This window comes from Branchiostoma belcheri, unplaced genomic scaffold, assembly GCF_001625305.1.
Source record: "Branchiostoma belcheri isolate BF01 breed outbred unplaced genomic scaffold, Haploidv18h27 scaffold15, whole genome shotgun sequence".
NCBI classification, from domain to species: Eukaryota; Metazoa; Chordata; class Leptocardii; order Amphioxiformes; family Branchiostomatidae; genus Branchiostoma; species Branchiostoma belcheri.
In genome coordinates, this window is record NW_017802935.1 from 3,922,298 (window position 1) to 3,934,835 (window position 12,538).

The window sequence follows — 12,538 nt, forward strand, 5'->3', positions numbered from 1 at the left end:
GGGCCCCGCCAACTAGTGCTCACTGCTCCCAGATATTGTTTGTGTCACACAACACTGTTTTCAAAAATAGAGATCGCCTACGCATCACTTGAATGTCACGGATGTAGTGTTGTACGTTCAAGCTGAACATTTGCCCTTTTATACATTTATCACTTGTTAAATACATCTCTAATCTCTTGTAGTGAGGACAGGTGATTTCTTTTACGATGTAAGTTAACCATGGCCTCTACACATACCAAACAAATCCACCATGCTATGCTTGGTACGGAAATCCTGGTCTAAAAACGCCGCTAAATATACCATATCTCAATACTTCGGTTCAAAAAACGTTGTCGTGGTGAATTTAACACATCCCAAACGCGTTGCAATCCATCCTAGCGGTCGAAAACGCGATCTAGACGCGTTTATTCTCTGCGACCTTGACGCTTAGCATGTGGCCAGACTGAGAATATGGCAGCAATGGCGGAGGTTAGAGAGAACACACACACCGTGACACCCGTGAACAACCCATCGGGCGATATGTCTGTACTAAACTAAGACATGGATTGTGTGAAGTATAAACACTGAGATTTTATTGTAAATGTTATGGGGAGGAGACACAGTGGATATATTTTAATACCTGCGCCTGGTTAAGACCAGGGAATGTTTATTTAGGGCTGCATGTACAGTTTTAGAGGAAATCTGAGAAACCCCGTTTTGTGCCCTCCGCCACGGATATAGGCGATGGCCGCGTGCCCCCGATCAAGGCCATCCATCTGACCAATCACGGAGCAGGAATGGGCGATGCGATATCTTGACGCAAAATTAGGTCTGTGGCTACCAAGGACAGTATCACTCAACCAAAGCGCCTTTACCCTGGCTAAGGCCAAGGATAGATGGCTCAACATTGAGCCCTCCGCCCCGACCTTGTCCCTGAATGTGGTTCGGAGGAAGCGCACGTCTCAAGCACGTAGCGAGCTGGGGAAAGCGAGGCTGACCTTGTTCGGGACAAGGCTCCAGGGCTGCTGCTCTTGTCCCGATATGTAGGTCAGAGACATCGGAGCGCCCTTCTGCGTAATTATCGGTGCAAGATAAAATGGATTAGGGACGGGAGTGGGCCTCAAACTGGGCTATGCCGCAACGGCAAGGCCATGGTCATTACCTGAACCACACAGCCAACGCCTTTTGATTATCTTTTAATTTTCTCGCAAAAACCTTGTCCATTTAGCACAACACAGAATATGCCATTACGTTTCCAAAGTAGCAAACAAAATAAACAGAAATTATCTCCATCATTACTAATGATATAATACAATAAACTGATAACCTGTTTTCCCGTCTGAAAAGCGCCGAGCTGGTTTTCCCTTTTCAGTGTAGAGATGTTTCACTGAAGTTGCAGGCCTGGCTTCCTACAATTCAGGACTGTATTTTGCCACTGGCCATTTACATTTATGGGGGACAAAAACAAGACTTGTAAACACCAATCCTGTGCTTTCCCTTGGTACAGTTGGCCTTGGATTTTCGTGTAATTTTTATTAATCTTTTTCGGGGAATCGCCCAGAGGTAAACCGGCTGTACCAGACAATATGAAAGAGGCCGCTGAAAGGGGCCCTCATGTCGCCCGACAATCTCCCCCGATTTGTTTGATCATTATCACATGACACACTTAAATAATAACCGACATCACTTTGCCGTGCAGTCCACACAAGCAGATGTTTCTCACAACCACGCTGTCTTTGATACCCGTCAGAAATTTATGGCTGTGACGTACAATTTCCGGTATTGTTAGACCGAGGAAATATAAAATGATACTTCCAGTTTCAGTGGCTTCGTTTTTTCAGTGCGGGTTAGTGGGGCAGGGTGTTTGGCTTGTTGGTTCAGGTGTTTGGTTTCATGCAGCACGAAGTTGCTGACCTAAATCAGTCAACAAAAATAGGCCTCAGTATTTATGACATGACCTCACCAACTCAATCCCACCCTAAATATAGGTCAACTAATTCTCACAGGACAACACTTTCCATATTGTGTGTTTTAATGTATATAATTTTTTCTTCGTCGGAGATGTCTGAAAAACCAAATAGCGTAAAACAGAGCCAGCAAGGACGGTCTAACTCCAACCACACTAGCACTGTTAGTGTTTGGGAGCGAAAATCTCCAAACAGATTCTTCAAGACACTACTGACGTTCGCTAGCCCGTAGCCAGTACGGGTGCCAACCAAAGTGCCAACTGGTGACCAGCTGGCCAACTACAGTGTCTTGCCCCCGAAGAAATCTGCTGGGAGATTAGGGAGAAATGCCCTGGTCCGAAATGTTGAGGGGAGGTATTAGGGATGGTTGATTGACGTGTGACGTGTTAGAAAACAAAATGCCCCCCTCCCACCACCCCTAAACCTAACCCCCTCAAACTATTCGTCATTTTCAATTCAACATCAAGAAAAATTAATCAAAACTGACGGATCGCTTATACGAAATATGCAACCATTAAAAAAAGAAAGTTTGACGGCATTTCCGTAGGCCTGGCCTTGCACGCGCGGAGTAGAAGGTGAACGAGGTCTCTGACGCGCTTGCCATATAAGGAGCGAGGGGCGGGGCTACCCTTCACAGGGACACCGTCCTAACGTCAACGTACCTACTGCCGTACTCTCGTACGTTACGAAAGGCACACGGTATTGCACAAGTCGCCGCTAGTCATTTGGCAACGTGTGTCCAGGATACACGGAGGCGCACAGACACAGCAGTAAACTCACCAACTTACCAACATGGACGGACTTCTCTACGGCGATAGAGGTTAGCTAGTGTGGAACTTTCCGTGTTCTTTGTGCCCCCCTCTTGCTTTTTGACCCGGAAAAAAGGGGGGAAGAGGAACAAGGAAAAACAACTTGGGTTGGCTCACTGTGGTTTGACTGGTCCGGCGTGTTTTGATGTAGGTAGGGTCGAGGCTGTTCGTTTACAATTCCGGCTACCACGGGCGGATTTGTACCAAAAATAGTACCGTTTCAATCGATTCTCAGCTGTTATGTTTGAGTAACCGTAACGGGACGGTAGACTAACCATTCAAAACTGTTTTCTCTCTCTCTTTCACCACAGAGATCAACGGAATGATGATTTTGTGCAAGGTTTGCGGCGACAAGGCGTCAGGCTTCCATTATGGAGTACACGCCTGCGAGGGTTGTAAGGTAAGACAAAAACCCGCCTCAACATTTCCTTTGTAGCCTTCAGATTTAGATAAAGAGTTTAATAGGTAACAGTTGCGCGGACTGTTTTTCCTGATCGATGTTGTGTGACAGTGTTATCGACTGTACCGTAGACTGAGAAATAGTGCGCGGAAGGACAGTTCATTTGCGTCAGCGTCGCTTCCCCTGAGGATTTTGGCCGGGATCGGACATCTGTTACGTGATTGAATGATCCAAATACAATGTAATTGTGGTGACCTACTTACCCTTCGGGCTGACCTGTCGTACGGCGGGCTAGCGCGTGACAGCCGTGGAAAATCTGCAAACAAACGTCCGAACAAAACAGAAAATAACCTGTTGTTTATGAATATATCCAAAAATGCATCGAAAAATATATTTAAAGATATTTGAGTATGTTTTGAGTCTTGTTTGTCGTAGAAAAATCTGCAATCAAACGTCCGAACAAAACAGAAAATAACCTGTTGTTTAGGAATATATCCAAAAATGCATCGAAAAATATATTTAAAGATATTTGAGTATGTTTTGAGTCTTGTTTGCCGTAGAAAAATGGGCAAACAAACGTCCGGACAAAACAGAAATAACCTGTTGTTTATATCATCCAGTGAAAAAACGCATCGAAAAATATATTAGATGACATTTGAGTATGTTTTTTTTTTCTGAGATTTTGCACGAGTCTAGTCTTATTTCTAGAACTGGGTAGATTACTAAGTACTAGTACTAATTTCTTTATCACACACAAATTCTCGCACGAAATGTATGATAATCTTAACGTCTTTTTCAGGGCTTTTTCCGGAGGAGCATTCAACAGAAGATCCAATACAAACAGTGCACGAAGAACGAGAAGTGCTCCATCATGAGAGTGAACCGGAACCGCTGTCAGCACTGCCGCCTCAAGAAATGCCTGGCCGTGGGGATGTCTCGCGACGGTAAGAAACCTCTTCACTCCACTCTCAGATCGACAGAAAAATCAGATGGAATTATAGGAGACAATTACCGGTGTAAAATTGAGTCTTTGGGTCGCATGCGCGTGTGTGGGCATGATTTTCCTTTCCTCGTTAGGTAAATGTAATCCCCATGTCCGGAAACTAGGACATACGAAAAGGTCGCCAAGGACGGGCCTGACAGGCATCTCTGCTATCTTGTACAATGTAAATTATTTTCCTGTGTAAATAGTATAATTTTAGCCTTCTGTCTTCCACTTAAACCTGATATCCAATAGAGAATTGGTAGCTACTTTAGTGTATTAAAGGTAAAAGAGCACTCGACAGTATTTTTTTAAATCAGATTACTGTAATTCCTGATTTGTTCACTGTACTGATAAGTTCACTGTTTTCACTGTTGCTTCTGTACAGTGAACTTATCATTACAGTTAACAAATAATTCCTGGCCTTTCTTTTTCCTACACCTGTCACCACCGTGAACACATAGTTCCGTGAACATGTCCATTTTTCTCAGACCGTGAAATTTTGCTACCGTGAACATAAAGTGAATTACAGTACCAGGAATTGTTTGACATGACAAACAAAGATAGCCCCTTATCGCTCGCAGTAAAAATGAAACAGTAAAATCAGGGGAACACTTCCGTGACACATTGGGGACGATGGCCTCTCGGACACTCCCAACCTTCCCCAGATCATGGTTGGGAGTAGGTTGGGAGCAGGTTGGGAGCAGGTTGGGAGAAAGGTCAGCTGTTATCAGCCATTAAATTGGTCTGCACTGTTGCCTACTGGTCAGCACCAGACAAACATCTAAAAATATTTAAAACAGTTGGGAATGGATAGCCTCTACCAGGCACCGCGATCACTGAAAATATAGTAGAAATTGGCCAAAGTAATGGGATAGTATTCCAGAGAAGATCCCAAGCCATAGAAGATCCAATTTGCGACCCACAGGATCTTCTCTGGTATACTATACCTTTATTTCGGCCAATTTCTACTATTTTTTCAGCGATCTGGGGTGCCTGGTAGAGGCTAAGTCCTCCCCTACTCGACCTAATTCCTCAGATGTAGGAATTGTTTGCTCAGTGGGATAAGGACATGCCCCAGTGATGGCTGGAGTCAACAGCCACTGACCTAGAATGGGAGGTTGTAACCTTTTACCCACTCTGCCCACAAAACAAGCAGGGGTGAGAGGGATGGGTTGCCTAGCAACCTCGGAACCTGTTGCTAGGCAACTGACAGATAACCTAGTTTCGCACCTGGTACACCAGGGGTAGCCTCTACCAGGCTTCGGGAGGTGGCTGGAAAGAGTAGAAATTGGCCAAATAGAGAGATAGCATGCCAGGGGAGTTTGTCTGCGGGAAGAAAACATTTTGCCGCACCCAAACAATGAGGGGATTACTTTTATACCGCTTGATCGTAGTGACCCCCGACAGGCTTCGGGTGCTTGTGTAACTGTATGAGTGAGCTGTAATAAAGTGTCATCATCTGACGTTCCTGTTGTTCATGTTTGTTGCAGCGGTGAGATTCGGGCGGGTGCCGAAGCGAGAGAAAGCCCGGCTCCTGGCCGAGCTGCAGAACCTGAAGAACCAGACGGAGAGCGAGCTGAAAGTCACGTCCTCGGAGGAAGCGGAGGTGGACGAGGTTGCCATGGTGATCGCCAAGGCCCACCACCAGACCTGCAGCTACACCAGGGAGAAGCTGGCGGCCATGAAGACCATCCAACCAATCGTGGCACAGAATCTTCCCAACCTGCACATGAGCATGGTAGGTAATCTCCAAACAGTTCCCTCTCAGTGGCAAAAAGACAGTATCGTATTGGCCAGGCAGTATCCATTAGTCAGAGAAGGGGGTAGCGACAAAAAAAAGAGAGAAAAAACGGCCATATATAAAAAGCTAACGATCATTCCCCCACAACCTCTGCTTGGAGAGTACATGGTAGGCACTGTTTCCATATATGGGTGCCCCAGATTCCAACTAAAGGTGGCCTAATTGCCAAATATGGCTGACCTAGCAGCCATATAAAGACATCCCTGTAGTGGCCACCTCAACTGCTTGGAAAATTGATTGCCTGCTTGACTGTAATAAAACGGTCAAGAATCGCAGCTGCCCTTAACATGTTGATAATATGTCCGTTCCATCAAAAGAGTCAATATTTGTAATCTCCAAGCAGCTGTACAGCTTTGTCTTGTTTTGGTACTTCTTGGCAGTGTTTTATGAATTTGTCTTCCAAATCTAAAGTATTACGTAGTAGCAGTGGTAGTATCCAGTCTATGATACCTGTAAAACTGCTGTGCGGGTCCCTTATGATGAACAGTAATCAGTGCATTATTTCTGCAAATGCTGAAAAAAATAAGCCTAAGTTTTATACCTGTTTACAGTAGGACATTACTTCGTCCAAAACCTCCAGCCACTCAGAACGATTGTTGACCTCTGTATCTGTATCTGTATAGCCGGTATAACCGCATTTCGGTATAACACACCAGCTTAGCAGGCACGCTGTGCGGTGACAGCTGGCTATATTACATTGATCAATTGAATCTAAATTCTAACTCTAGACATTGTTTATAGCTATCTAATGACCTCTGTTGCTGTTTTCTGTGCAGGTTTGCCCGCTGAACCCATTCCCGATCGGTGCTCTGGAGGGAGCCAACAAGATGTGGGAGGAGTTCTCAGAGAGGTTCACTCCAGCCATCAAGGAGGTGGTCGAGTTCGCCAAGCGTATTCCAGGATTCCAACAACTCAACCAGACCGACCAAATCACCCTACTGAAGGCTGGCTGCTTCGAGGTGTGTAACTCTCAATGAAGTCGTGTACTGCCAAAAAACAGTTACTCAAGCAACTGGATATGATTTTGAAAACGTCAGACGTTTCAGCTAGTATCCACTAGCTTTCGTCAGTGACTGAGAGACCAGAGGGGAAAGCAGGTTTATATACACAACCTGTTGATTGATATGCAAATAAAGTGAAGACAAATTTTTGGAAGTCGAAAAAGGAACAAAAGTCAAACAAAAGTCGTGTACTGTTTGTTTTGTTGCACCCAAGGATAATGTAGATAGATCAAGCTGCCAGGTGGCCCAAAATCTAATCATTTTGAGGTCCCATCAAGACCTACCCACATACCAAGTATCAAGATAATCCTTTTTGAGTAATTCTTCTTGAGTTATCATGTTTACACACATGTGCACGGATACACACACGCGCGCAACTGAAAACATAATTTTCGTGGCATAGCCAACAAACAATTACATTGGGTAGTTTGACTAATTGTATTCTTGCCCAGTACAGTATCTGCTATTGTTGAAATGTTCGAACGTTTCTACTGTCCTCACCTGTACTGGTATGTTTCCAGCAGGTCTTGTTAGTGCGCCTGTGTCCTATATTTGACTGTAAGAGACACACACATGAAAACATAACTTTCGTGGCATAGGTAAAAGACATTGGATAGACTGTATTCTTGCCCAGTAGAGTATCTGCTACTCCTTCTCATCCATACCTGTATGTTTCCGGCAGGTCTTGTTAGTGCGGCTGTGTCCGATGTTCGACTGTAAGAGCGACATGATGACGTTTGTGAACGGCGTGCGGATCCAGCGCAGCCAGCTCCTGCAGATGGGCTGCGGAGAACTCATCAACTCCATGTTCGACTTCGCCGAGAAACTGAACGTCCTGAACCTCATGGAGTGCGAGATCGCTCTCTTCACAGCGGTGGTTCTCGTGGCAGCAGGTAAGGACTTTGGTTTGATTTTTTCTGCACTTCAAAAAGGTAACAAATACATTAACAAGTGAATATCAATGAATTGTACCAGTGAAAGGGAGGCCAATTGCTTGTATGCAGGCCTCACTTCATAAATTAACTTATTCAACAAATTCAACTAAATGATACGGTAGCAAATCAATAAACAAAAGAATAATTTAGTGAAGACATAAATGAAACAATGTAAGGAAAACACAGTACAGTGAAAAAACTGCCATTACATGGATGATCTACATTACTTGGATAGTCACTTTTCCATCACAACTCCTACCACCCATCAAAGAACCAAGTCTGTTCTTAACTTCTGCAACCATTTTCATAGTGATCTCAATAAAACACAACCATTTTGAGCTTCTCATGCATCAAACAACTTTCCTGAAATCAAATTTACTGAGAAGTAAGTCTTCTTACAATGTCGGTGACTCCTGATCTCATGACTGTATTCTGGTGTTTCCTCAGATCGTCAGGGTGTGAAGGATGTGGAGGCGGTGGAGAGACTTCAGGAGAGGCTGATCCGCGCTCTCCGCGCCATGGTCGCCAAGAACCACCCGGAGGAGCTCGCGCTCTTCGCCAAACTGCTCATGAAGCTGCCCGACCTCCGCACCCTCAACACGCTCCACTCCGAGAAGCTCCTCGCCTTCAAGATGGACGCCCAGAACGACGCCCAGGGGAAGCAGACGTGTCCCATGAACCTCAGCAAGGCTGCGGCCGCGTCACCGCAGGTCCCGTCGCCCACGGCGCATGCCGAGCTCTCGCCGCTGCAGATCGCCCTCGGGCACCACCGCTGCCCGCAGAGGAAGTATGAGAGGGAGTACGGCACGGCGCCGCACGCCGTGAAGGACGGGCACGAGGTCCGCGTCCCCATGGAGGTCGTGAATGGCCAGCTGACGGTGGGGAGAAGTTACGAGCAGGGGCAGGGCTACATCAACACCATGGGGGGTCCCGTCCTCCTCCGGGGGAGCCCAGCCTGCACCCTCCCCACCGTCATGCCTGCCCACCTCAACCCCTTCGCAAGGTTCCACATGCCAGACAACGTCCTCGTAGGGAACATGAGAAGCAATATCCCCCTGTACAGCTACCCCCCTAAACCCGACAGCCTCCCCCTCTCCCCCTCATCCTCCCGTGGCTCCTCCTCCCCTGACTCCCAAACCTCCACCCCCCCCACCATGTACCACCTCCCCCCTGGCATCCGTATAAAGCAGGAAAGGATGGATTCCGAGTCAGACTCCTGCGAGGGACAGAGATAGGTGAAACATCCCCCCCCCTGGGAAATATTTTTCACATACCGAGTATGATAAGAAAAGTGCTAATTTATATCATCTTGTGAATAGCTTCTTGTAATTAATGTTGATTGCTATATGTCTGTAAGATGGGATAAGACAATAATAATAATAATGGAAACATTTCGTGTAAAAGTATGACACAAAGCTAGTGAAAGCTGTCACTGACACAGGGTAAAAGCCTCACATGGAAGAACTGAAAACACATGTTGAATTCTATCATGGACTTTAGTGAAAACATGACTACTAGTCCTCACCTTTGCTGGCAGGGGTGGCAATACACACAGCATTCTTCCTTCAACCATATCTTACTTACAAGAATGTTTTGTTCCAAGACAAGTTGTTTTCTCTTAAACATCTGCCAAAACATACCTCAAGAATTGTAATATTTTAAGTCAAAGCAACTGCAGGGATGATTTTCTTCAATATGTTCTCACCAAGATTAGAAGGAACCACAGCATTCTGTTGGGTGTATCCAGATTTTTTGTGGTAGTCCTTCCCAAATGTGTATCACACAATTGTTGACTTTGTTAGGAAAACGCTGCCTCTACCCATGGAATGCAGTAATACAGTTAGAGCACCTTAACTTCACTGTATGGATGACAACTTCAGGAGATCTTGAATACTGAAATATCAGGTTTTTTTAAAGATTGAAGAGATAAAAAATGCAACAAGAATCAGGCAGGGAACACATTGTTAAAGAGCCAACCAGTAAGATACTTTTGTACTTGGAAAAAAGAAAGTTCGTTGATTATACTAGGCTTTCCATCCATAGTTATCTCCACACTGATAGAACTAACAGATTTTCCTATAGCCGGTATAACCACAATTGTTTTATCACTGATCAAAGATTTTCTTGCTCTTCATGAAAGTTATAGGAGATGTCATCCATGTAGTCAAAGTTTGCGTAGCTTTGAGTAACACCGACAGGTTCAGTCCATAATAGAGATAAACACATACCTCATGTTAACCATACCTCAGAAAGAAGTTCTGCTTCTCATAGTGACATATAAACCAGTAGCTATCCGCTACACAAGGAAACAGTAGCTAACCTCATGTCAGTATTCCATACCTCATTTGTATACACTTGGAAAATTGCCTTTCCCCACAGAATGTGGTTTTTCAAGCCATGTTAACTTTGTATCACTCCATTTGGTGAAGTTTTCCATGGAAGCCAACGGAAGGTGTACATAGTACTGTCCTCAAGGTGTTTAATATAAAACCACTCGCAATGTCTGTACAGACTAGTTTGTACCGTTCTGTGATAATTGTATCTAGTTTTGACACTTTTGTACAATTTTCTTTTGTCTTGAGATTTGGGTATATATCAATGGAAATTCCTAAAGTGTTGTGCAAAAAAGACTCCACTTATTATTATACTTAGTTTCAAATGATAATTTACAGGAATCAACCTAGAGAAAAATGTTGCTATTAATTTATGTTTGTTGGATATTTTAAGCCTGTACTCAGCAGAATATTATTATTATTATTAAGGTTTTGTTGTTGTTGTCGTTGTGAGGAGTTGTGAAGAATCCTAGACTCGATGAGTGAGAAGTTTTTGATAAGTGTGTAGTCTAGCCATGAACTGTACACATGGATACCTCATCAGGGTTTTTCTCATTATGTATATGTATATAGAAGTATATATACAGTTGGCTAAATTATTTGCTTTTTCTTCTGTGTAAACAACCAAAACAAACAATAAATGAGAGTGCCAACTAATGAATGGACGGCTCCACATTTTGTTGTTGTTTACGATCAGTGTGGAAGGTGATGAGCAAATGATGTCAAAGTATACCGTCAAGATTGAAACTTGGATATACACAAGGAAATTCAGATACTAGACATAAAGAATGCAAGGGATGGTGTGTTTTAACTGTGAGAGGGTTTACAATAGTTATTGACAGATATAAAACATGGTAAAATGGATAACAATAGAAAGTTTACAATAAGTTAAATACGACGTCCATTATCTATTCTGCAGGATCCACAGTAATCCAAATTCCCTTTAATCTATATCTGTCTTTGAGATCAGTAAAAAAAGGGTAAAGCATTCATCCTCAACTGAACTGAAGCATAATGTAGCTTTTGAAGTAGCTTATACTGCAAGGCGGCTTGATCACCACAGCACGCGCTTTACAGCCAAGGAGGGGAGAGGGTAACAACTTACAAAAACCCTGTTTGGAAAACCTTCATTCTGTAACAGGAGACTGACCTTGGAGCACAGATGTCTCTGCCCCTAGTCGTAACTTAAACCAGACTTACTCGCAACCTTGAATACCTGCCCACGTCTTGGCACCCAGCATCTAGTGACCCTAAAGCTTTCTTCTGAGGACTGATTTCTTCTAAGATATCCCCATCCTGGCAGAGGTTCTAACTAGGGCAAACATTCTCACCTGTTAATCCTCATAAGCTGGGGAAAACATGTGCCCTAAATATAACAATGTCAGTCAGTACTATAGGCCTGGGTTTAGACCATGAAATTTTCTATTCTGAAGTCTACCAAAAGCCTGTTCATGATTATCTCTACCACCAGATTGACACTAGAAAATAAATCTATCTATACCTTACTTTACCTTATTGGTTGGTCTTCTTGGTGGTAAGAGTAGCAATACTGAATAACTTTCCTTTTTCAATAAATTTCAATGAAAAATTCATTTATGCCTCAAAGCTGGGACCTAAAATAAAAAGCTGTAGGCTCTGTGTTTGAGTACAACCACACCTTAAACGTTAAAGATTCCACTGCACTGATTGCAAAGAATAGGGGTCAATCCGGTGTGAGTGGTTCAATTCTTACAGTGCAGTCTTACTTTAGCTTGTAACTACCATACAAAACTGGTGTGTTATGCCTATGGGCAGTTTACCGGTTATGTGAACAAACAAACAATTGAGAAAAAGGAAGGGCTGCTTGACCTTTCCTCATAAGATTTAATTTGCCATTTAAATGTTAGGTGATTTGTAAAGTACACACTGCTCTAATCTGAAGTGTAATCTTTGGGTAGTTTCTAGCTATCTATCTGATGTATAAGTATAAGCCTCATTTAATCTGCTTTGCATTTACTGACTTTAAGGATACAGGTATATTAAACACATATGGATAAAATGTTTTGTTAGCACCTCGGTTGCATCTGATTCAATATTCAAAGCATCTTGGCATACCATCTCTTTCAAACATTTTCCCATAACACCCCTCCAAAGTTTTGGGTAGGATGACCCTGATATTACATCAGGCAGCCGTCTGCACAGATGTCCATATTTTCCATACCAAAAGCATGGAACGATTTAGCAGAATGTCGCAATATAACACCGCAGCCGTATTCTCCAATATCCTTGGATGTGAGTCAGAGGTCTGAGCCAAATTTTGGGGTGGATCCAAGCAGCACTATATAAAGG

General features: G+C 43.7%; 1 protein-coding gene across 3 annotated transcripts in view; it reads left to right on the plus strand.

The window, feature by feature from the left end:
- The window catches only part of LOC109465413 (nuclear receptor subfamily 1 group D member 2-like), a 12,107-nt gene extending 2,128 nt beyond the window's left edge, over positions 1-9,979 (plus strand). Inside the window, exons 1-7 of one of the 3 annotated variants that reach the window (XM_019762666.1) lie at positions 2,600-2,766; positions 3,067-3,155; positions 3,955-4,099; positions 5,631-5,878; positions 6,718-6,900; positions 7,625-7,835; positions 8,325-9,979. In XM_019762666.1, the coding sequence (XP_019618225.1) occupies positions 2,739-2,766; positions 3,067-3,155; positions 3,955-4,099; positions 5,631-5,878; positions 6,718-6,900; positions 7,625-7,835; positions 8,325-9,112 (1,692 nt within the window). In that variant the 5' untranslated portion in view covers positions 2,600-2,738 and the 3' untranslated portion in view covers positions 9,113-9,979. Of the gene's footprint in view, positions 1-2,599; positions 2,767-2,829; positions 2,903-3,066; positions 3,156-3,954; positions 4,100-5,630; positions 5,879-6,717; positions 6,901-7,624; positions 7,836-8,324 lie in introns of those variants that run through there. The other 2 variants (XM_019762667.1, XM_019762665.1) reach the window with 2 other exon arrangements.
- Positions 9,980-12,538: the final 2,559 nt, after the last annotated feature.